The following is a 22,244-nucleotide window of genomic DNA, read 5'->3' on the forward strand; positions in this document are numbered from 1 at the left end:
GTTTGCAGGACTGCTTCTTTCAGCAGTTTAACTCCACTCTTTAGTTAGAGAATAGAGGAAAGTAAATTTACTCCACTTTTCAAGGATGTGAAACTGGAGTTAGTCAGGGTCACTAACTTTCCCTGGCAGTGAGCCTTGTACAAAGACTGTCTTACAGGTTGCTTTCAGAGGACCAGGCTCACTTTCACTCTTGCTTTCACTACTAGGAGATAAAACCTCAACTTCATTAATCTTCATCCATCTTGGATTTACTTAGCAGAAGTAGATTAGTGGGAGGGAGCTTCTTCCACAAAAGCTTAACTTTCAAACAGGGCAATACAAAAAACAGAAGAGTAAACACTCAGTCAAAACACACAGTAAATACTAAACATGTAGATCACAAACTATTCAGTGCTATACCCTGAAAGTCTGGACCTGAGAATCTATTTTTAGAAATATTTTCTCTCTTACAATTAAATAAGCCAAACATAAATCACTTCCTCTTGCTGCTGCCAGAAGAATCTTTTAAAACAATCCATTCATTTAATTCAACTGGGAAGAGGAGATATTTAACAAATATTAGTGCAAAATCTTGCAAAACTGATTATTGTTAATTATTAGTAGACGCAGTGCTGGTGTGACACTTTAGTCAACACAGATGTTAGTGTTAACTGATTTTTCTATACACTAAGAAAAAGAATCTTCTGGGACAAAGTTGAATGAACTTACAGTAAAAGTGGAAGAGCCTTAGTGCTTTGTGAGGAAATGTAATCCAAACTGTGAGAAAAAAAAAATCCCTTTTAAAAATATTCTGACATTTCCTGATTATTATTGCTTGAAATTTATTGTCACGATGATTAAGCTGCAAAGGTGTTTAGCCTGTATTTTGACAGAGAATGACTGCAATAGTCAGGCTTTATTTGTACAACAGAGCATGCTATATAGCAAAGAACATTTGAAAATATTCTGTATCTTAAAGAGGCTGTCAGGAACTGGTTAGTTGTAACTCGCTAATATGAGCACTTTTAAAGCACATGGATATCAGAGAAGAAGTGGCCAGGAACCAAATATGTAAGTTACCCTTTTGTCTCCTTGACCTTTGACTCACTTGGATCAAAATGTGGCAAAGATTGCAGCTGCTAAGTATATTGCCACGAGATGTAGGTAGTGGCTTTTAGTCAGACTGTAAAAATAACACACACACCCCCCCTTCCCACTCCCCCCCCCCCCCCCAACACCAATACAACTTAACTTTTTCTTCTGGCAAAAAGATAAAGAGGGAACTGACGTCTCTTGGAATATATAAACACTCCCTCGGAGTTTAGAGGCTATGTGCTTGGTGGGGACATTTAGCTGCTTGTTTTCTTGTAACTTGGTGCAAGTCTTGTGTTAAGTACTCATACCTTCAGCTGAAACGTCAATTGCCCTTATTCAAGGTGAGTCATATGATACAACATTTAAAATCAGAGGATTTTCCTCAGAAATACTTTTCAAATCAGTTGTTGGAAAGCTCTTGAATATACTTATTTGTAATATAAAGTAAAATAAAGTAAAATGACAGGATTTTGCAAAGCTGTTAGCGAGAAATGTTGAAATTTTACATGTATTAGTGAAATGCTTCTTTACTGTGTTAGCAATGGTGTTTTATGTTCGGTATTCCCGACTTTCGCAATTGCATTCTGTCTTTTGATATTTAATATTCTTGAAAATGCAGTTTTATGGTCATGTGAATTTATACGAAATGCATATTTTTAAAGTGGTATTTGTCACGTTTACTATTGCAGACAAAAAGCTTGAAATTATAGTTACAAAGTACATCAAAGACTAAAAAAAAAAAGCAGAAATAACCTCTTCCCTGCAAATGTATATCTTAATAATTTCAGGATTTTTAATCTCACCAATAGACCTTGGAGAAACCATCATGAAGTTTAAAGAAACACTATGATTTTGGGTTGAAAGTTTTCATAGGAATTTTCAAAACCCATTTCTGCTTTTTCCCCATGTAGTTGCTGTCATCTGGGGCAATAAATCTGATTCTCTGTCAGAATTGAAGTAATGCCATGTCACGCAATGTCTAAAAATTACTGTTTGAGCTGGAGAAATTGTTAAGAAAATACAGATAATATTCTTTGATGTTTTTAAGGGCTTGCTTTAAACTGACGTGTGCAGAAGTATAAGTTAAGTAGGGAAGAAAAAGTTTAATAATTTGCATCTTCCCTCCTATTTAGTTGCTTATAAATTGTCTTTTCAGAGATTTGAATGTACCATTTCCATTGTCAATGTTGTATTAAGCACATTTGAAACAATATTAAAAATTACATACCTGGCACTCTAGAATGGGGTGAATATTCTTATTAATGTTATAGTCAAATCTAAATTTAAATGATACTATGGTCTCATGGACAGTATTGAATTTTGTTATGGTACTTTTATTCTGCTTACAGCAAATAATGTTCGCTTGAATATAATTTCCTAGACACAACTGCTTATCTTTGGGAAATTTCTACTTTAATCTTCATATTTTACATTCAGTTGTGATAGATGAGAATAGCTTGTTGACTTGTATGTGAAATTGAGTGTTATGTCGTGAGTGGTCTTCACTGCAGTTGTGTAATGGATAAACTGAATTGAGTAAATTGAGATGTCTAGACTGCTATTGCATTGTGTTTGGTGGGAGAAGGGTGAGTATTTTACAATTTGCAAAAGCTAGAAATAGACAGAAGTTATTAGCACCCAGTTACTTTCCAGGTGTTTATTGCTAGTGCTCATGAGAGATACCTACTGTGCCTAATGCAAAAACATTCCATTGGAAAAGCTTGTAGAAACTTACATGGAAACTTATTTCAGTGGAAGGTGTATTTCTATTGAAATTGAAAATCTTCAGTGTGTAAGACAAGAAAAAATGTCTGAAAAAGTCTAAAAGCCCTCTTTAAACACTTGTGGAAGAACTAATCTCCAATTTAATTTTTAAAATGTGTATTTCCACACTTCTTTTAAAAAATCTACTAGAATAGAGAGCATGATGGAAAAAAATCAACTTGAAACATGTACTTTTCAGAATTTTATTTCATTGAGAATTTCTGCTTCTCCTTAGATTTGCTATAATGTGCAACAGCAGTCAGATTTTTAAATCCCCTCTTCTCTTGCCAGACAAAAGATCCTGATCAGAACATCTACAAAGATATGACAGTTGATTTTAGTGACTTTCATTCAAAAGTTTTTCAGGTCTACTGCATTTCTAACTTGAGTTTGCTCTGAAGTTTGCCATTACTCACCTTGTGCATCCATCCATTGTATGCATAAAGATCCTTTATCGTTCATCCCTGCAAAGAGCCTTTAATAACTTGGCGTTTTTATAATTCAGTCGAGTCATCTTTCAGTTATCTTTGTGAAAATTGCAACAAGTTACACGAAAAGTTTGGGAAAATGGATTATTTTCTTAATGTTACCCCTTTAATGAGTTTCTGTTGCTGTTCTGTGCAAAGGCATGGAGTAACAGAGCTAGTAGAGAGGAAAGCAACAAAGTAAACCTGTAGTTCAAAACAGGTGCACCTCCTCCAGCACAAAAGCCAGGATTACAGCTGTAAAGACACTCTTCTCAGTCCCTAGTGAAAGTCAAAATCCTTAGCCAAATCTAGTTTATTTCTTGGTCCTTTGTATGTGCAGGTAAAGCAATCAAAAGGTAAAGTTTTGATGTGGGAACTACAAGTAATGACCTGGTGACAGAAGGATGGACTGGTGGGCTTTTATTGGAAGGGTATTTTTCTGAGATTGCAGATAGTCTTTTGGTCATTCTGCTTGCAAGTATCCAACGAGAAATTATTGAAACATCGAATGAGCTCAAATGTACAGAAATAATCATTGTTAATGGCAAGGGAGCCATAAACCGCTGCTAGTACAAGTGCAGGCAAAAGGTGGCTTTCCAGTGCGGAAAAAAGCAGCAGACTGGGCTCAGCTACAGACATGGTATAATTGTGAGTTTGGTAGAACATGGGAGGACGCATTGTTCGCCTGCTGACCATGGTACCTTATTTGTCAGTGCATGCTACATTTGACTTTTTTTTTTTTAATACACGGACCTCACAACTGCATTTACAAAAATGAAAACCTGCTTTACTATTTAGAAATCTTCAGAGATTTTGTAGCCCTTTAATCTTCACGAGTTAATTGGGAATTCAGGTTGAGTTATTCTTCCGCTCCATCTTTCTGTTTTCCTTTGCTCTCTGTGTTTGGCCTTACATGCGTAATTAACTCTGCAACTAGTATCTGCTTTAAAATTGATTTATAGATGGTCACAAGATGTTAACAAACATAAACTGGTAACAATGTGAAGTATATAGACAAAAACATCTATAATAGAAACCAGCAGATTTTCTGTTAGCTGGAGGTCTAAAGCAAATAAGAAACTTGCAAATTCTGTGGATGTGGTTAATTCCTGTGCAAGAATAAATTGCAAATTAGGCAGTTCTTTGTCTCAGTTATTCATAAACAGTAGAAATAGGAAAAATTATCACTGGAAATTTAAGTTGTACCGTATGTCTCAGCACAGGTATCATTCTGGTTTTCTTTACCACACCTTTCACTAGGGGCAGATCTTATGGTACGTTAGAACATATTACCAGTAACTGTCGTTTTCCAGTAAGTAATTGCAGACTCTTTTATTTCTGAGACTGAATGATCTTGAAATACAAAGTGCTACATCTTTCAAAGAACAAAATCTGGACTGACTTCAAGAAGTCTGCCTTTCTGTCAGGCAGTTGGGATTGATGAAACTAGGCGATGGTAAGAATGCAGCTCTGAAACAAAAATCCAGTTATGCCTTTGTCATGAAGTTGCTGAAATAAAGTTTTATCCTTTCAGTAGTAGACTGCGGGTGCACGGAGATCTAGAAAGACAGGCTGCTCTTAGGTGCCTGCATTAGAGACTGCCATTCCCACCAAGCTGCTGACAGACCTTGAGGACTTCCTTACTGGCACAATGCAGAAACAGCCTGGGTGACTCACACGTGGGGTGTGAAGTCCTGGTTTTGCCTGAACTGGGAGACATGGGCACTACGGGCTGTGATAAAAGCAGAGGGCTGTAGCCTTCTCCTTTGGCACAGACAGGTTTTAGAGAAGATGCTTGCGTCATGAGAAGTCTCAGCTGAATAATAATTATGTCAGTTTGCCCTAATGCAACAGAGCCAAAAAAGACCCCAGAAACCAAGCCTAATGAAAGAACTGTTTTGGTTTGGCCTGGATAAATGCCAGGTGCCCACTAAAACCGCTCTATCACTCCCCCTCCTCAGCTGGACAGGGGAGAGGAAATATGATGAAAGGCTCGAGGGTCAAGATAAGGACAGGGAGAGATCACTCACCAATTACTGTCACAGACAAAACAGACTGGATTTGGGGAGAAAAAAAAGCGAATTTAATTCATCACCAATCAAATCAGAGGAGGATAGTGAGAAATAAATCCATCTCTTAAAACACCTTCCCCCCACCCCTCCCTTCTTCCAGGGCTCAGCTTCACTCCCGTTTCTCTCCCTCCTCTCTACAATGGGGAAAGGGGGTTATGGTCAGTTCATCACACGTTGTCTCTGCCACTCCTTCCTCTTCAGGAGGAGGACTCCTCACACTCTTCCCCTGCTCCAGCATGAGGTCCCTCTCACAGGAGACAGTTCTCCACTAATTTCTCCAACATGAGTCCTTCCCATGTACTGCAGCTCTTCACAAACTGCCCCAGCATGGGTCCCGTCAATGAGGTGCAGTCCTTCAGAAACAGGCTGCTCCAGCGTGGGTCCCCATGGTGTCACAAGTCCTGCCAGCAAACCTGCTCCAGCGTGGGTTTCTCTCTCCACGGGTCCGCAGGTCCTGGCAGGAGCCTGCTCCAGAACAGGGCTCCCACCTGGGTCACAGCTTCCTCCGGGCATCCACCTGCCCCAGTGTGGGGTCCCTTCCATGGGCTACAGGTGGCGATGTGCTCCACCGTGGACCTCCATGGGCTGCAGGGGAACAACCTGCCTCACCATGGTCTTCATCACGAGCTGCAAGGGAAGGCTCTCTGGTCTGAGATTTTGAGCACCTACTCCCCCCTCCTTCTTCACTGACCTTGGTGCCTGCAGGGTTGTTTCTCTCACATCATCTCACTCCTCTGTCTTCACTGTCATTTCACCCCAGAGTTTTTTCTTCACCTTCTTAACTATGTTACCACAGAGGCGCTGCCACCGTCACTGATTGCCTTGGCCTTGGGCAGCAGCAGGTCCATCTTAGAGCCAGCTGGCACTGGCTTTATCAGACATGAGGGAAGTTTCTTGCAGCTTCTCACAGAAGTCATCCCTATAACCCCCCCTCACCCTGCTACCAAAACCTTGCCACATAAACCCATAACAGCTGAATAATAATGATTTCATTTTGCCCTAATGCAACAGAGCCAAAAAAAACCCCAGAAACCAACCCTAATGAAAGAACTTAGCAGTCTTTTAGAGAATTGGAATATAAGATAATGTTCTGTAATAAGCAACTAGCTCGCCATAAGTACATGCAACATTTTTTTCCCTTTATTTCCTTTGGCACTGGCTGCCACTCTCTGGCTAGTTTTGACATGTTATCTTCCTACCTGCTTAACCTCATGCACTTTGTACTTCAAGCTTTGGAATGTGACTTTTTGTTCACTCTCTCCTTATATTAGCAGCTTCTCTCAGGAAGATCACTGAGTCTACTGGGACCAAGCAGGGAGAAAAAAACACCAAGCCTCACAGCAAGGATATTTTCACATTGTCTGTCTGCAACCTGACAAAGGAGAGGAATGGGCTGTAACAGAAACTGTGGGCTCCTCACTGGGGCTGTCATCGGTGGTGTGCTGGCTATCTTCGGGGGAGTTCTGATACCGGTTGGAGATAACCTTATAAACAAAGCAATAAAAAAGGTACAGTTTTTTTCTTTCTTTTTTTCAATCTATATGGTTTGTGGTTATTGAACAGTCATTATTGCTAAATCTCGTGATCTGTTTCTGCTTTTTTTCCTTTTTTAAAAATAGTTTTTTGTAATATATGCAATACAAACTTCCCTGGGAACAGATGCTGCACCAATATGTTTTTAATATATTAATTATATTGTCATGCTTAGTTACTTGCTGTCTTTCACACTTCATATGAGAAACGAAAATATTGTTTTCAAGATGTGTTTGCAGTAATGTAATTTGGAAGTAAGCATTTTTATTTGTATTTTTTAGATCTGTTTCTAGTCTCTTTATTTTTTCCCCATGATGATCCACTTTTTCTTATTTTGGTACTCCCTCCATGCACTTATACTTACATACTATGAATAATCCAAACAAAGTTCTGATGCAGAATCCAATCCAACCCTACACTTGCATGAATTCAGGCCACATTCTATGACTATATGATCTAAGCCAATGTGCTCCACAAGACTGCAGAATCTGATCACACATATCCTTAGATCAAGGGGTGTGAAGTGTAATTTGAGTGTTGAAGACCTGGAAGACAAATTGTTTTCTGCTTTTCTAAGATGATTTAATTTCTTTGAAATCTAGTTTTTTTCTGTAAAGAAAAATAAAAAGTCAATTTAGTAAATTTTCGGTGAAAAGGATGTATTAACTGAGGGATTAATGGAGTAATCTGGAGTGAAAGACCATGGAAGCCCCAGATTGTCCATCATGGAGTCTTGGGGTCTTCCGGGGGTCACTGCAGCAAAGGTGGGCTCTCCCACAGTTAAAAATCTAGAAACCTTAAGATCTTTGGTTGATGGTTAGTCCTCCTAATGATCTGCTGTGGTGCTGAAGACTGTGGAGATCTTGGATGCAATTTTTCAAAGGCCCTTCTAGAAGACTGCCCTTAACTCAGCAGCTATTGAAGTCAATTGAAGAGGCAGATATATGAACTGTCAGGAAATGTTAAACTATTTGTTGAGGCCCTGCCTAGATTCTGCCATCACTTTTTTAAAAGAATTAAAAAGAATGGACTTCTAGATAACATTTTAACTTTGTCAGCAAACTCATTGAAAACCTAACTGTAGAGGAATTTTCCTATTCTTATTGTATTTTTCATGACATTTTCAAATTTATGGAGAATAAAAAATAATTCTCACTAGAGAGTGTCTCATGCACCTTGCAACATTTTATTAAAGTCATACTCTCTATATTTGCAAATAATTTTTATTGATTGACTTATTGAGGAAATGACAGGTTTTCTAGAAAGCACATAGTTCTAGATATTTGTATCTCCTTACATTAAATATTTACTTAGAGTTAATATGGAGTGTTGTCTTATGCCATTAAGTATTTTCAAAACAAATTACACATATTAGCAATGTTATGCGTTCATCTGTTTACTTACAATAATGAATCAGCTATACACCATGGTTTGCAAATGTCTGCTTATGAAATTATACCTGCATGAGTTCATAGTGGTAAAGTATTAGACAGACTAATTTTTTCCTTGACCTCTTTATAATTTTCTGCATTGGGATCATATTTCAGACGCAAGTACCTATTTCCTGGCAGCTTGTTTGATATGTATAAAAAAGAAGATTTGTACCAAAATTCATATAAAATGTAAAAAAGTAAATTTGTAGAGGCTTTATTTAAGTAAATGGGTACTTTTTTTCCTAAGCACAAGTTCTACTAGATTTTTTTCCCTATTTATCATGCTGACTATTTAGTGAGACTGTGAGACACTGAGACAATCCCTTTTCAGAAAAGATATGCCAAGGTGCAACAGCTAAACTACATCAGATGCTCAAGAGGGACTTGAATCTAACTCATTCTGATTTACCTGTGTTGATGAAAGGGCTAGTAATAAAAACAAGTATTCATTATTCACTGGAGTTATATTTGATAAATACTGAGCTGACTGCAAAGGAAATGGGTCTGCTGAGCAGAGCATACTGAAAATACATTTTTTTCTGAAAATTTTCATGTTTGGAAATAACTTTTTTGTAAGGAAATGTTTGTTAGAAATAGATCAATTTAAATGACAATTTTATTTTTTATTTCTCAAGAACAGAGACTCTTGGACAGAAGAAAACCTAATGAGTGAGACATTGTCTCAGATCTTGCCTGTGGACATTTGTATTTCCTTTTGGACTCATATGAGGCAAAACCTGAACTTACGTTCTCACCCACTGGGTGAAAACAAATGTCAGAATGACATATCTTTAATAAAAGTGAAAAACTGTTTCAGATTTCACCACTATAAGCAAAATCATGTCTTCAATTCTGCATAGTCCAAAGCTTGAAAAAGACCCCTCCTTTGCCTATCCTGTCTCAGAGTAAATCCTAGTTCTTTGCACAAGTCGACAGCAACACAGAAAGACCAAATATTAATTTCTAGAGAAAAAGAATTTTGTTATAAAATGTTATTACTGGATTCAAGAAACAAATATGGAATAATTTTTTTTTTCTCTTGAAGCAATAGTTTTAGGACACTTCATAATATAACAAGGCAAGTTGTCACAAATTATCTTGTTATCAAGATTTAGTCAAATCACATTATCATTAAATTATGTTCAAGCAAATTCAGTTGAGCTTCTTAGCATCTCCCAATAAGTAGGGACAACTTAGTTTCAAAAATCAATGCAATCATCAGTTCTCACCATTCTTGTTCTGCTAGCAGTAGAAGTCTGAGCACGCTTCTCTTAAGCACACATTTTTGCAGCTTACCAAACCCTACCAGACTCATTTCTTCTTTATTGCAGTCACTGAAAGATTAGGCTGAGTAAACACTGCAGGACACTTTTTGCTGGAAGGCTGCATACTGTTGTTGCAGAAAAGAGAAAGCATTTGCAAGTGTATGGACAGTCTCAGGTGCCCTTAGAAATTTGAGAATAGAGACTTTCAAGGTATAGGCTGTTATCTCCCAGCAGGCAGGTGCTGTTCTCCACCCATGAACAGTCCGTAGGTAGACAACCTAAACAAAGTCCATGTCACACCAAGAAGTTACTTCTTTATGTGTTACAGTTTATTGACGTACATCTGTGCTTCAGCACAAAACATGTTGCCATCTTCTCTAACTCCAGACTGCTCTACCTGTGTCTCAAATCCTTTTGGGATAAGCTGTTCCTACTCTTGCTGGGAGCAGGTTTAAAGAATTTCAACATTACATACATTTTCTGAACCTTTATAGAGGCTGTTTAAAGAAACTGTCACTTGAAGAGCACACTCAGAATGACACCACCAGCAGCATCTTGGCAGGAATCCACTGAACGAGATTAGTACTAAGCTATTTCAGCTCTGATACTATTCAGGGAAAGGAGTCTTCCCCCTTAAGAGGTGCCTTTGACTTCAGTACCAAAGGGCAAAAATTCTAGTTTGCCCAAACAACGAATTTATCCAAAGGGAAGAGATGCCTTTCCATGAAGGCCCTAGGGTTTTAGAAAATCAGCTTTCATAACTAAAGAATGAAACATACAAGTTTTGGAATTATTTACAAAAAATATTTTGTTTGAGGCTATCAAAATGTACCTTTTAACTGACTCCACACATTTTGGTTACACAGTATCATGTCTGTTGTCATCATTAGTAGACATTATCATGTCTAACATTAAAAAAAAAAAAAGTGAATTCAAAACAATCAGAAAGCTTGCATCTGATATTGTTGAAATAATGACATATTTTGATATGGCTCAATTACTACTTTTTTGCCTTTCTCTCCCTTAAAGCAATATTATTTATTTAGGCAAAATTCCCATCATTTCAGTGATGATAAAAGTTTTTTTTTCAGCTGATAACTTTTTTTTCCAGCTAGGTCTAACCACTCAAATCTATGGGTAGCTGATTCATTTGCCAGAAAAATCTTTATCACCACTTTGCTAAGAGCTTTTGCTTTCTACCTGAGCACATGAGCTCAGGGCATTAAAAGAAGCCACATAATTTTATTTAATATATAGAATTCCTGATGAATTGATAATACAAAATGGTGGATGATTTGCCACAATACAGTGCTGCACTATTCCTGTAGAGTCCTCAGGGTTAGTCTCTGCTATTTTTAGAAATAAAGTTATCAATTTTAGCTGTTATTGTGTTTAGCCATCTGTCTCTCTACATATCTGTTATCTATGATTGGCCAGATGATACCTTGTCAGCTACTGGAGGCTTAGGAAATACTTCAAATTAAAATAATATTTCTGACATTCATATGTCACCTCTCTATCTAAACTAATGAAGCTAAATCAACTGCTGGCTCTCAGCAGAACATCAGTGATCTAATCATACATATTCTAGCATTACCAATGATAAACTTGATTGGCTTCCATAATTTTTTATACTCAAGGACTGAAAAAAGCCTAAAAGTTTTGATCCAACAAAGCCTGAATAGAAAGGCTAATAATAAGATAATAATCATCTCTTTAACAGTAACAAATTACTATTCATACTTTCAGCTGCAAAATGGCAAAAAATTATTTTCTTTCCTGGAACTTCGCTTATTCAGTTTTACAGAACTGTATTGTTTGTTTCCTCCAGCTTACATGTGTAGCCCAGCAGATTCAGATGGCTGAATTCAGCATAAAGCAACAAAGTACAGCAAGCTTCTAGTGCTGACTGCTCAGCATTTCTCCTGTTCATGTATTGCCAGTTGACGCACCACAAATGGGGGAAAAAATTGTGTCACAAACAAAAAGGGCTAAAGTTCTCATTGATTTCCCTGAGTCTTGCACAGTTAGGTCATGAGATTAGCCTGGCTGTGTAGCAATTACATATTGTATAGCTACTTTTGCTAACAGCAGTGAACTATTGTGTAAGATATTAGAGCTGATGTACGTTGACTAGGGAGTTGAGAAGTGTTTCATATTATCAGTTGCAGATTAGTACTTTCCCAAATTACCCTACCTTTTGTAATACCACGAAGCATGGCAGTGTTACTAAGGGAATATACAAGTGACCAGCCATAAAAAGGGGTAATACTTAGGGATGAGGAGCAATCAGACAGCCAAAACCCAAGGGCTTGCCGGTGTGAGGGTATTAGTTTTATTAAATGCAGAGAAGAACAAAGACAGAGGTCTAGACTTTTTGCTGCTTTAACCCACCATTTGCACTCTTGAAGTATGTGACAGGGAATCATACACACCTCCTTTGTGGGAGAAATGTTATTAACAATAATGGCTGAATGCCACAAGAGATAATGGTCTTGTTCCCTTCCTCCCCCTCCCTCTTTTGTCCTTCCACTTCCCTTAACTCCGGTTCTGATATGATCCTTCCCCCTACCCAAATCACCAAGCCAAGTGGCTCATGGGTGGAAAGGTAACCCATCAGAAACAGTTCCCTGAGCAATGAGAACTGGCACAAAGGAAGGGATCGGGTACCAGGGGCTGCAGGAGCCAGCTTGCCCCTTTGGCTGCAGCACTGTCAGGCTGGATCAGCTGTCCCCTTGAAGCACCTCCCAAGAGTGTCCATTAGCACAGAGTAAACGGTAGGCTGCAAATCCACACACTAACTAGTTGTGACTTGGCTGTCCCACGTATTCAGGTCCTAGGGACCTCTTTGTACAATGCCCAAAGTGATTTTTCCCTCTTGGCATTTCCTAAGGGTATAACATGGACATAGTAGTCATTCTAGCATGAGAAACAAACTCTGCAATAGCAGAGAGAGGATTAGCGGCTAAGATCCACCCTTTGGAAAAAATAAGATCATTTACATGGAGAAATCTGTGAGGAAGCACGTTCCTTATGTTATTCCAACTCAACACAGTCATAGGATGTGATCATTGCAGAGTAAACATTTTTCGAAGTGCTAAAAATGTCTAAAGATGAAGGCAGGTTGGGGACTATTTCTGTGCCTCTCAAGAATGGGAGGAGAGGTCCCATGGCTCAGGCACTCTGAGCAAACCGCAGTGGCAGGGGAGTTCGCGTATATTCTGTGCTATTATAACCCCTAGCAAAGTGTTATAAAGGGAAGGAGGAAAGGAAGGAGGGGAAAACTTAAAGATTTTAAGAAGTAACACTATTTTAAAATCTGTTGCCATGGGGTTGAAACTTCTCTATTCACATCTGTGTGTTGCTGACTTTTAGAGAGATTAGTTTGTCCTCTTGACCATATAGCTGCCAGGAACCCTTAACCATCTCCCTATCCCAGCTACACAGAGGCAGGAGGTCAAATCCTGGCATCTGCTCCCATCCCAGGACCCTGCTGAGGACAGATCACAGACAGATTCTGAGCGGACTGAGTTGCGCCTTTTTTCATATCAGCCTGCTTCTCCCAGATCCTTTGAATAATTCTCTGTGGAGACTGAAAAGGTGATTTCCAAATCATGTCAGAATTTATTTCTTCATCAAGGAGATGGTCTGCCCCACGCTGGATCTTAGCATTGATATTGTCTTTGGCCTCCTGAGACTTGCAAAACAAGGCTGAAGAGAATTTCAGCTGTCGGGTCTGAGTGCAAGACCTCAAGCTGATAACACATTTGCTGTGGCAAGGTTTCCTTCCTCTCTCACACAAATGCACATAAATTATAGCAGATATTCAGACAACAAACCTAGTGCTTTACACCACCAGCAAGGCATTTGCAAGTTCACCATACAAACAGGCTTTCCACAGAAAAAGCCCTGCCTGTGTTACGAGTTCTCCAAGTCATGATATTAATTTCTAACTGCAGTGGTTCTTAATTGGTAGTATTTATTTTTTTTCATGGTGCTTGCTAAGCAAACTCTAGAGGCAGAAAATTAAGGTAGAAAGACCTAGAAATTTGTAATTTAAAAAGTCTTTTCTTGCTATCTGGAGGGATTCCAGCCTTTTGCTTCCTGGGACTCTGTGAGATGTGCAAATTAATGAATTAATATTGCACAGTGCTAATAAAAAAGCATTTTATATGTTGGAGCCAGGCAGCCTCAAATTTTCTTCTTCTTGGAAAAGCTTTTCTAAATTTTTACTACCAAGGGGAAAAACTACATTATTCCAGGACTTTGTGAAAATCATATAGAAAGAGGCCTGATGTAGACCAGGCAGAGCATGCATTTCCCTGACAATACAGGAAATAGACCTTCAAACTCTCCTTTTCGTAGGGCAGTCCCAAGGACTGAATAGGCATTTACCATGTTGTATCTCAGTGCCTCAGGCATAAAGCTGTTGGTAACTCTAGAGTGGTTCCTGATGTCCTGTCTTGTCCTCATATCCATATTTTGCCCTCATTCCCTGGAGCTGGAAAACTTTTCTAACAAAATGTTATCCAAACTACAGAGATTTCTTAGAACGTCTCAATTTTGGTGACAAGAATTTTTTGACAAAAAACAGTCCTGCAAGAACACTATTTGCTTTCTCTGGGTGCAGAATGACTTAATGCATGAGTAATGCTCACAGATAACTCTTGTTTCCTCCTGTAGCATATTAGCAAATGTATGAAAAGTAGATTACGGATTCTAAAAAGAGCTGAGTGTCATTTAGCCATTGAAAGATTTTATTTCTACAAACAATTGGTGGATTTGTTGAGTATTTGGGAATTAACGCAATGCCTGACCACAGCAATAGAAAAGGTTTTCTACTGGCTACAGTAGTAGTTATATCAGCTTTGTAGTCACTTATTCTAGGGGGACTTGCTTTTGCTCTCACCATCAGGCTGCCTTCAAATGTTGGCTAAAAATGTGTGCTTTAATGACTCATCTTGATAAAATAGCTTTTTTTTCTGTTTGTTTGGGATTATTCTGCAGTCACCTGGAAAGAAAATGCAGCTTGTCACTCATTTTTCATGGCTAACTTTAGCTTTGATTTTTGTCCCTTTAGGAAACTGTCATTGCAAATGGTACCATTGCTTTTGAAAATTGGGTTGTGCCAGGAAGTTCAGTTTACAGGCAATTTTGGGTTTTCCATGTGCAAAATCCTTCAGAGGTATTAGATGAAGGAGCACGTCCAAAACTTGAACAAAGAGGGCCTTACACTTACAGGTAAGCAAAGTCCCCTGAATATGTGTCGTGTCATATCAGAAGGTTTGCTAACGTCAGAGAAAGTTTTTAATCTATAGATTTACTTTTTTCAATTTTTCTTCTGAAAAGCTTTCCTTTTTTCCAAATGTACTAGCTGGGGCCTAGATGCAGCAGTCCATCCACATTCAGGGAAGCTTTTAATCATTTGCTTAATTTTAGGTGTGATGTTGACATAGGACTAGTTGGTGCTTCCTAAATCATTAAGATCAATACCCAGCTATCGCTGGCACCGTTGTTATGAAATTGCTTTCCTAAAATGATATTTCTTTCTTGATATCTTTGGGGATGTATATTATATTTGCAAAAAAGTTTTGGTTTGCAGCATCTAAAACTGAGAGGCTTTGATGTCAAAAAATTATTTATTTCTCATTGGAATACCTTGGTTCATAGAGTACCTGGGAAGACATAGGAAATGGTTACACAGAAATCAGGAAACATCCTATTTTGTCAGGGACAAATCTCTGCCAGAAGCCTAGATGAGACTATGTAAGAAATTATGACTATTGCTCTTCTCACTGCTGCAGTCATGCTCACCTGGGGTACTGGGTCTACCTGAACCACTGTGAAACTGGGTCTCTCTCTCAGTCATCTCCCTGGCCCTTGAAAACGCAGCTGTCCCCAGGATTTTGATGAGAAGTGGGAAACTTTGTTTGGTCCATTGTTCCAGTTAGGAGTAACATCAACTAGAAAACAAATCTCCCAACTTTCAGGCAGGTTTTCTACAGATTAGGCTGTTAATTAAAATGATATGCACATAAACCAATCTTGAGAAGCCAAGACCCAGATGCTTTTGGGGTAAGTCCCAGAGTCACAGAATCACAGAATCACAGAATCACAGAATAACAGAATGGTGGGGGTCGGAAGGGATCTCTGGGGATCATCAAGTCCAACCCCCCTGCCAAAACAGGTTCACCTAGGGCAGGTTGCACAGGACCTCATCCAGGTGGGTTTTGAATATCTCCAGAGAAGGAGAATCCACAACCTCTCTGGGCAGCCTGTTTCAGTGCTCCGTCACCCTGACAGTAAAGAAGTTCTTCCTCATTTTCAGATGGAACTTCCTATGCTTCAGTTTGTGCCCATTGACCCTTGTCCTGGTGCCACCTGCACTAGCTACCTTTGCACCTTGAGGAAATGCTCTCTGAACATTTAGGTCCTCCCTGCCCAGGCTGGAAGATCTGATGAAGTATCCTGAATATCCCTTCTGGAACAGAGCTGGCACAAGCTTTGTGGATCCACAGCGTAGTCTAAGTAATATGTTGCCTGTTAGACATTGCCCCTGTGGAGGGTCAGCAAGAGCATGAACACTTGAAGAGTTGAGCTAAAGCTAGAACTGAAGAAGCTCAGAGATTTGTAACTTAGTGATCTGGTGACAGAAATATAGGCACTTAAGGGCATGTTTGAGAAGCTCATGAGAATCTCAGTGGGGCTGAAAGACTGCTCATAGATCCCCACGTGTATATGAAATGTTAGCACAGTGACTCCCACTATAGATTTAACCTGTAATTTCTTTTGTTGCAACACAGGCCTATCAAATCAAACTTTAAGAGTACACATTAATCATTCTGAGTCATCCTCTTCTAACATCATGCAACCATGAGAAAGATTAGACAAAAAAGTGATGAAAATTCATTAATTTTTAAAAAAATAAAAAGATACAATGTCCATTATTGAAATAAAAATAAAAAATCAATATTTGTTTTTAATTTTAGTAATAAGAAAAAAAAATCCATTAGGTCAAATGGATTAGGATAAGGATATATTGCCAAAAGAAAAATATTTTACAGAAAACAGAATTTTACATACATTCACATGAAAAGTTTAGAATCCTTTCAGTGGTTATCAAATGTTTAACATTCGTCTACAAAAATGTTCATCAACATTTCAAAAAGCTTCATTCAGGTATGGTTAAGTGTCATCTCAAAAATGAAATGTTAAACAAATTCTGTGTTTTTGTTTTTATTTCAAGGGTGCGATATTTACCCAAAGAAAATATCACGGAAAACTCTGATGGCACAATATCCTACATGTTGCCTAACGTTGCTCGCTTTGAACCTGATATGTCTATTGGGACAGAAAATGATACCATCACGTGCCTCAACCTTGCTGTTGTTGTAAGTAGAGAAACTAAACCATAATGTCCACATTCAAATATGGAGACAAGGGAGGAAATAGGGGAGAAGTTACCTTTAGCAATACTGAAAGGGCCACAGGATAAGTTTCCTCTCTATGAACTCAGAAGACATGAGTGTCAGCTACACTGAGGACAGCTGTACTACCGTCTAAAAAAAAAAATTAATGTGACGAGTTATTGCATATATATTAAGGTATCCTTATATTCCTAGGGTAATCTTACAGTAAATGAAAACTGACTTGTTCCTGTCAATGGAAGCAAAGTCATCAGTTTGGATGGAATGTATCAAAAAGCATCCTCCTAGTCAATTTTAGTGTGGGAATGAATGAAAAGTTTGTGGCTGGATTCCCTTTCTGTGTGAGGTATAGAATGAACAGTGCAAGGAGGATTTACCATACTCTTTCCATAATATCCTCAGTCCTGCTTTGCAGGAGAGGCTATGTTAAATCCCATGCTCGCTGTACGCACGGCCTCGCTGCCGCAGCTACTTACTCCCCGTGGTGCCCCTCAGCACCACTGCCATGGCATCCCCTGAGCTTTCCTGTCCTACTGAGACTTTAGTCCTTCAAAGAAAAGCACAGGGGTCCTCACCTAGAGCTTTTTCAGTCCAGATTTTTTTTGTGCTATCACAGCATGAGAATGTTTACACTTGATCAAAGTTTACAGTTTTCATATTTATATTCAGCCGTGATTATGTTGCCCGATTGTCTTGCACTAACTGTGTGGTGTCCGCATGTGAGTGTTCACAGAATTGTAGAAGAGCCCATGTTGGAAGGGATCTCAAAAGATCATCTGATCCAACATTTTCTGAGAAAGCGAGCCTATATGAAATTTTCTAGCACCCTGTCCAACTGCACCTTGAAAACCTTCAGTGATGGGGACTCTACAAAGTTCTGCTGATTGAGTGTGCTCATTGTAAAAAATTTCTTTCTTCTATCAAGATGAAACCTTTCCTGGTGCGACTTGTACCCATTGTCCCTTGTCTTCTCCATGTTGCTCCTTGTGCAGACAGAGCCTCCATCCTCTTCACAGCCACCCTTTAAGTACTGGAATATTGTGATGAGGTCCCCTTGAGCTTTCTTTTCTCTAGAGAGAAAAAAAACTCCTAATAAATAAAGACAAATGACCTTATTCAGACCAGATATATTCTGCTTGTGTGCTAATTCAGGCCAGTATCTCCCTTTTGAAAAGTTGTTCTTGTTTCCTATGCTCATGGTATTCCTTTGTGCCATGATATTAACTAACACTGCTCCGCTCCCACACTTTGGACCATGTAGCTCTTTATGGGTCTAAGCACAGGCTCATGCCTGGAAGAATCCGTGTCAAGGCAGAGGGGAACAGAAGATCCAAGCTCCATTTTGCTGTTCAGAAACTAACTGGTGTAAGCCCGAATTCCCAGAGAGGCTCTGACTATCTCATTTGACAGCACTGACTTCAGTCCAGTAAAGCCCACCTTTTGTATCATCTCTTTGTCATCAAAATACTCACAAGGGAATTCAGAGAGGTGTTTTTCACACTTACTAAATCCTGAGGGGATTGAACCCACCTCTCCTCTACCTCACAATCTTGTCATATCCATGTTTTCTGCTTACTCTGCATTCAAGTTCAAATGAAAGTAAAAGATTCATGTGGTTGAGGGGAAAGAAATGAGAGCAAAAGAGACTCTTCCATTGCTGTCCTTATAGCACTAAGTACAAAGAGACGGCCCAATAATGGTCCTAGGCTGAGCACTTACTCTAAGAGAATCACTTGTTTTTACACAGATTTATTTATCAAAATTGTTGCAATTTCCTGCTTCAGAGGACAGGCCAGCATAGATAATTTCTGTTTACTTTCCACAAGATATTAATTGCCTTTAGTGACTTGACTTTGTGTTATGCCGCTGGGAACACTCATACAATTACTGCTGGTAAATTAACGTTATTCTTCACTGAATCAGGAAAAGTTATCCATTATTTAGTATTAAAGCTGTTCAGAAAGAAGGAATTGCTTATTACAAACATTTAATTTTTCTAAGTAAAGAAATAATGAACATTCAGCACCTGGTCAGTTTTATGCAGCATACAGTTGCTGCTAGTGTAACAGCAAATCTAAACCCAAGAAAATCTAAGCCAATAGGTAACAGGACTTGTACATTTTTACTGACATGTTTATAGTGTGAGTGAGTCTGAAGTAAGTGACATATGGAGATGACAGAAAAGAGGTAGAAAACCAGAACTGGTACCACCCATGTTATACAGATAGGGATCTGAGGTTATCATTTGCAGATCTTCAAAAGCCATCTGGCCATGGTCCTAGGCAACTGGCTCTCAGTGGCCCTACCTGAGCAAGGAGGCTGGACCAGATGACCTCCAGAGATCTCTTCCAACCTCAACTGTTTTGTGATTTTGTGGTTAGGGATGATCTAGTGAACTCATTTAAGCAGTAAAGACAAATTTTCTGCTTTTGTGTAAGTCACGCCCAGTAATTGTTTTGTTAAGGAGTGTCCGTTTTAAGTAGAAACTTAACTTAAAATGAGCTGTAACTATGGAAACTGGCTTTGTCAGAGATTTCTTGGGGTCAGTCTCTGTGTTTTTGATCCAAAGCACATGCAGAATTTTATGCTAAACATTAATTTTATTGCTGTTGTAGGCTGCACCTGCCTTATACACAAACACTTTCATACAACTACTGTTAAACACTTGGATTAAATCTTCTAAGTCAACCATGCTGCAGAACAGAACAGTGAAAGAATTACTGTGGGGATACAAAGATCCCTTCTTAAACAAGGTGCCCTTCCCCTTGGACCCAGTTCTGGGCGTCTTCTACCCGGTAAGTGAAACCAATGAGGAGGCAAAGCCTTCAGTTATCATTCTGTGAATAAAAATTAAGGCAGCTGCTGTGAGAAAGAAAAATCTGACAACGCCACAATCTGGTTCAGTTCTAACTGTTGTTCCTTCTTCTTGTGTCTGTTACAGTATAATGGGACATTCGATGGACTTTACAAAGTCTATACTGGGAAAGAAGATACTAAAAAAACAGCACTAATTGAAAGCTATAAAAACAAAAGGTATCATAGCATTGTGTAATTAAAAACCATACATATTTTCAAGGCATGGCTTTTAAGGCTTGATTCACTAACAGCTATAGATAAATAGAAAATTTTCAGCAATTCAAAAGAAGCTGGATCAAGCCCTGGGCTTAGCAAAACCACCTATCTCTTTCAGCTATTAATGATTCTGTTAGGAGACTGGATTTAAGACAGTTATTGATTCTTTGATACAGGTAGTTGCTTCTGTTTTGCATACTTATGTAGCTAGAGTGCTTTTAGCCTATTCTAATACATCATATAGTTCATCTGAATAAATGAATGCACATCTTTATCTTCTGACTTTGCTAATGGATCACGCTTCTACCTGAACACTTATATTTAGCAATACAGGTAATGAAATTGATTACAAAATATACTACATGCAGCATGAGTTTTTCTTTATTTTCTAGGAATCTTTCATACTGGGAAGGTCACTGCGACATGGTGAATGGCACAGGTGAGCCTATTAAAGCTTTTTAAAACTTCAACACATTTCTTGATATTGCAAGGGAATAATTAGATACAATAATTCAGTTAATTCCCCTGGCTTTGATAGTTCTTTGTTCTGTATGTTAAATTTCTACATAAATATCAATGTATACATACTACTACTATTATGCATGCATATTTGTATATCTATTATAACATATATATTATATGTTATTGTACATTTTTTTATATATACATGGACACACACCCTCTTCAGCTAGAGTAGATGTGGAAGAGACACAAGAAAAGAATCTAGCTACCTGTTTCTACTAATTATCATTGTGGTATGATATAACTAACATTATTTTTATTTGCTATAGCAGTTGAAAATTATCTTTGCATTCTAACAATGTACATTCATTTACAGTGTTGAAAAATAAAATTAAATGCACCAGAACAGGTAGAAAATTTTGTCACTCACATATGAAAAAAATAGTGGTGATGGCGAGAGGGCTGTCAGACAGGTGGTTTGGAGGCCACTAGCAAGTGAAAAGGGATGAGGAAGAGAAGTAGTTTAGTTTGAGATTAATAAACTAGAGAAATATTTTTGAATTTGCTTTTAGAATGCATAGGAAAACAGCTGAGTTAAGATACATTTGTTCAAGATTATATTTTCCTTCCTGATGACTGAAAGGGTTGCTTTGAGGACACCAGAATCTGTTGAGCTGGGGCTGGCAGATGTCATGGTGGAGGCTTTTGCAGAGACCTGAAGGTCTTCAGTGAGCAGGTATCAAAAAAATCAGGTTTTTGGGTTAGTGTGTTTTTGTTTTTTTTTTTTTTTTCTTTTTCTATGATGCTTTACATGGCATAGATAATTTTCCTTTTAACCCAGAGCACATGCCAAGTTATTTTGATGCATTTCAAATACTTGACAAGAATTTGACTTTCCAAAAGTCTGTGAATCAGGAAGGATTAGTTCCTTTTTAAACTATGTAATTTTTAATTTTATAAGGGGCAATATTTTCTTCGATTCTGGGACTTCCTTTCTTTCTTATGGAGCCTGGACCCTTTTTTTCCCAGGTTCAGCTTTTTTTTTTTCCTTCTTCCACAGCTGATGGAATAAACTCAGCTAACTAGACTAAATGCTCCAGTATGGTGAAAATGTGGAGCTTTTCCTTGCTAGCAAGGGTTATTGCACAGTTTACAAGAGCATTCAGTGCGACTGCTCTGGAGAGACCATGTGTTTAGAGAAGCAGCAGGTTTAAAAAGTCTTGTAAGCAAGTGTGAGAATTCCTTCTGATCTTGTAAGCTTTCACACCAAAGAGCAGCATGTATAATATAAGTCAACATCTAGATAAAAATATTAAGTAGTATTCTTTTATGGGGCTTGAAATCAGTCCATGCTTGCAAACTCTCCAAGACTGCCAAGATTTAGAAACAGAGTGTGTGTCTAGGATGATCTTGGATCTTCTCTAAGAAAAAGTGCTTCTGTCAGCAGCAGGGAAGTGGCAGCATGTAATTTAGCTTTCTCCCTCTTGCCAACTAGATTCAAAGATATCACAGATGTTTTCAGTCCCTTGGTGCTGGCTGCTGACTAAGAAACTAAACAGAAATTGTAGCAAGAAGTAACAAATGTACTGGTTAAAGTTTTGTTACAACACCTTGTTTGGGAAAAAGGCAGAGCCCTCTTGCTTAACTCTGGATACTTGCAATGCAGAAATACGCA

General features: G+C 38.5%; 1 protein-coding gene across 2 annotated transcripts in view; it reads left to right on the top strand.

The window, feature by feature from the left end:
• The first annotated feature begins 1,217 nt into the window (after positions 1 to 1,217).
• Positions 1,218 to 22,244, top strand: part of CD36 (CD36 molecule (CD36 blood group)) — a 28,521-nt gene continuing 7,494 nt past the window's right edge. Inside the window, exons 1-7 of one of the 2 annotated variants that reach the window (XM_075428221.1) lie at positions 1,218 to 1,415; positions 6,649 to 6,885; positions 14,689 to 14,849; positions 16,855 to 16,999; positions 19,651 to 19,830; positions 19,977 to 20,068; positions 20,500 to 20,546. In XM_075428221.1, the coding sequence (XP_075284336.1) occupies positions 6,766 to 6,885; positions 14,689 to 14,849; positions 16,855 to 16,999; positions 19,651 to 19,830; positions 19,977 to 20,068; positions 20,500 to 20,546 (745 nt within the window). In that variant the 5' untranslated portion in view covers positions 1,218 to 1,415; positions 6,649 to 6,765. The remainder of the gene's footprint in view (positions 1,416 to 6,648; positions 6,886 to 14,688; positions 14,850 to 16,854; positions 17,000 to 19,650; positions 19,831 to 19,976; positions 20,069 to 20,499; positions 20,547 to 22,244) is intronic. The other variant, XM_009943569.2, reaches the window with a different exon arrangement.

The sequence above is a fragment of the Opisthocomus hoazin genome, chromosome 8 (assembly GCF_030867145.1).
Source record: "Opisthocomus hoazin isolate bOpiHoa1 chromosome 8, bOpiHoa1.hap1, whole genome shotgun sequence".
In the NCBI taxonomy this organism is placed as follows: Eukaryota; Metazoa; Chordata; class Aves; order Opisthocomiformes; family Opisthocomidae; genus Opisthocomus; species Opisthocomus hoazin.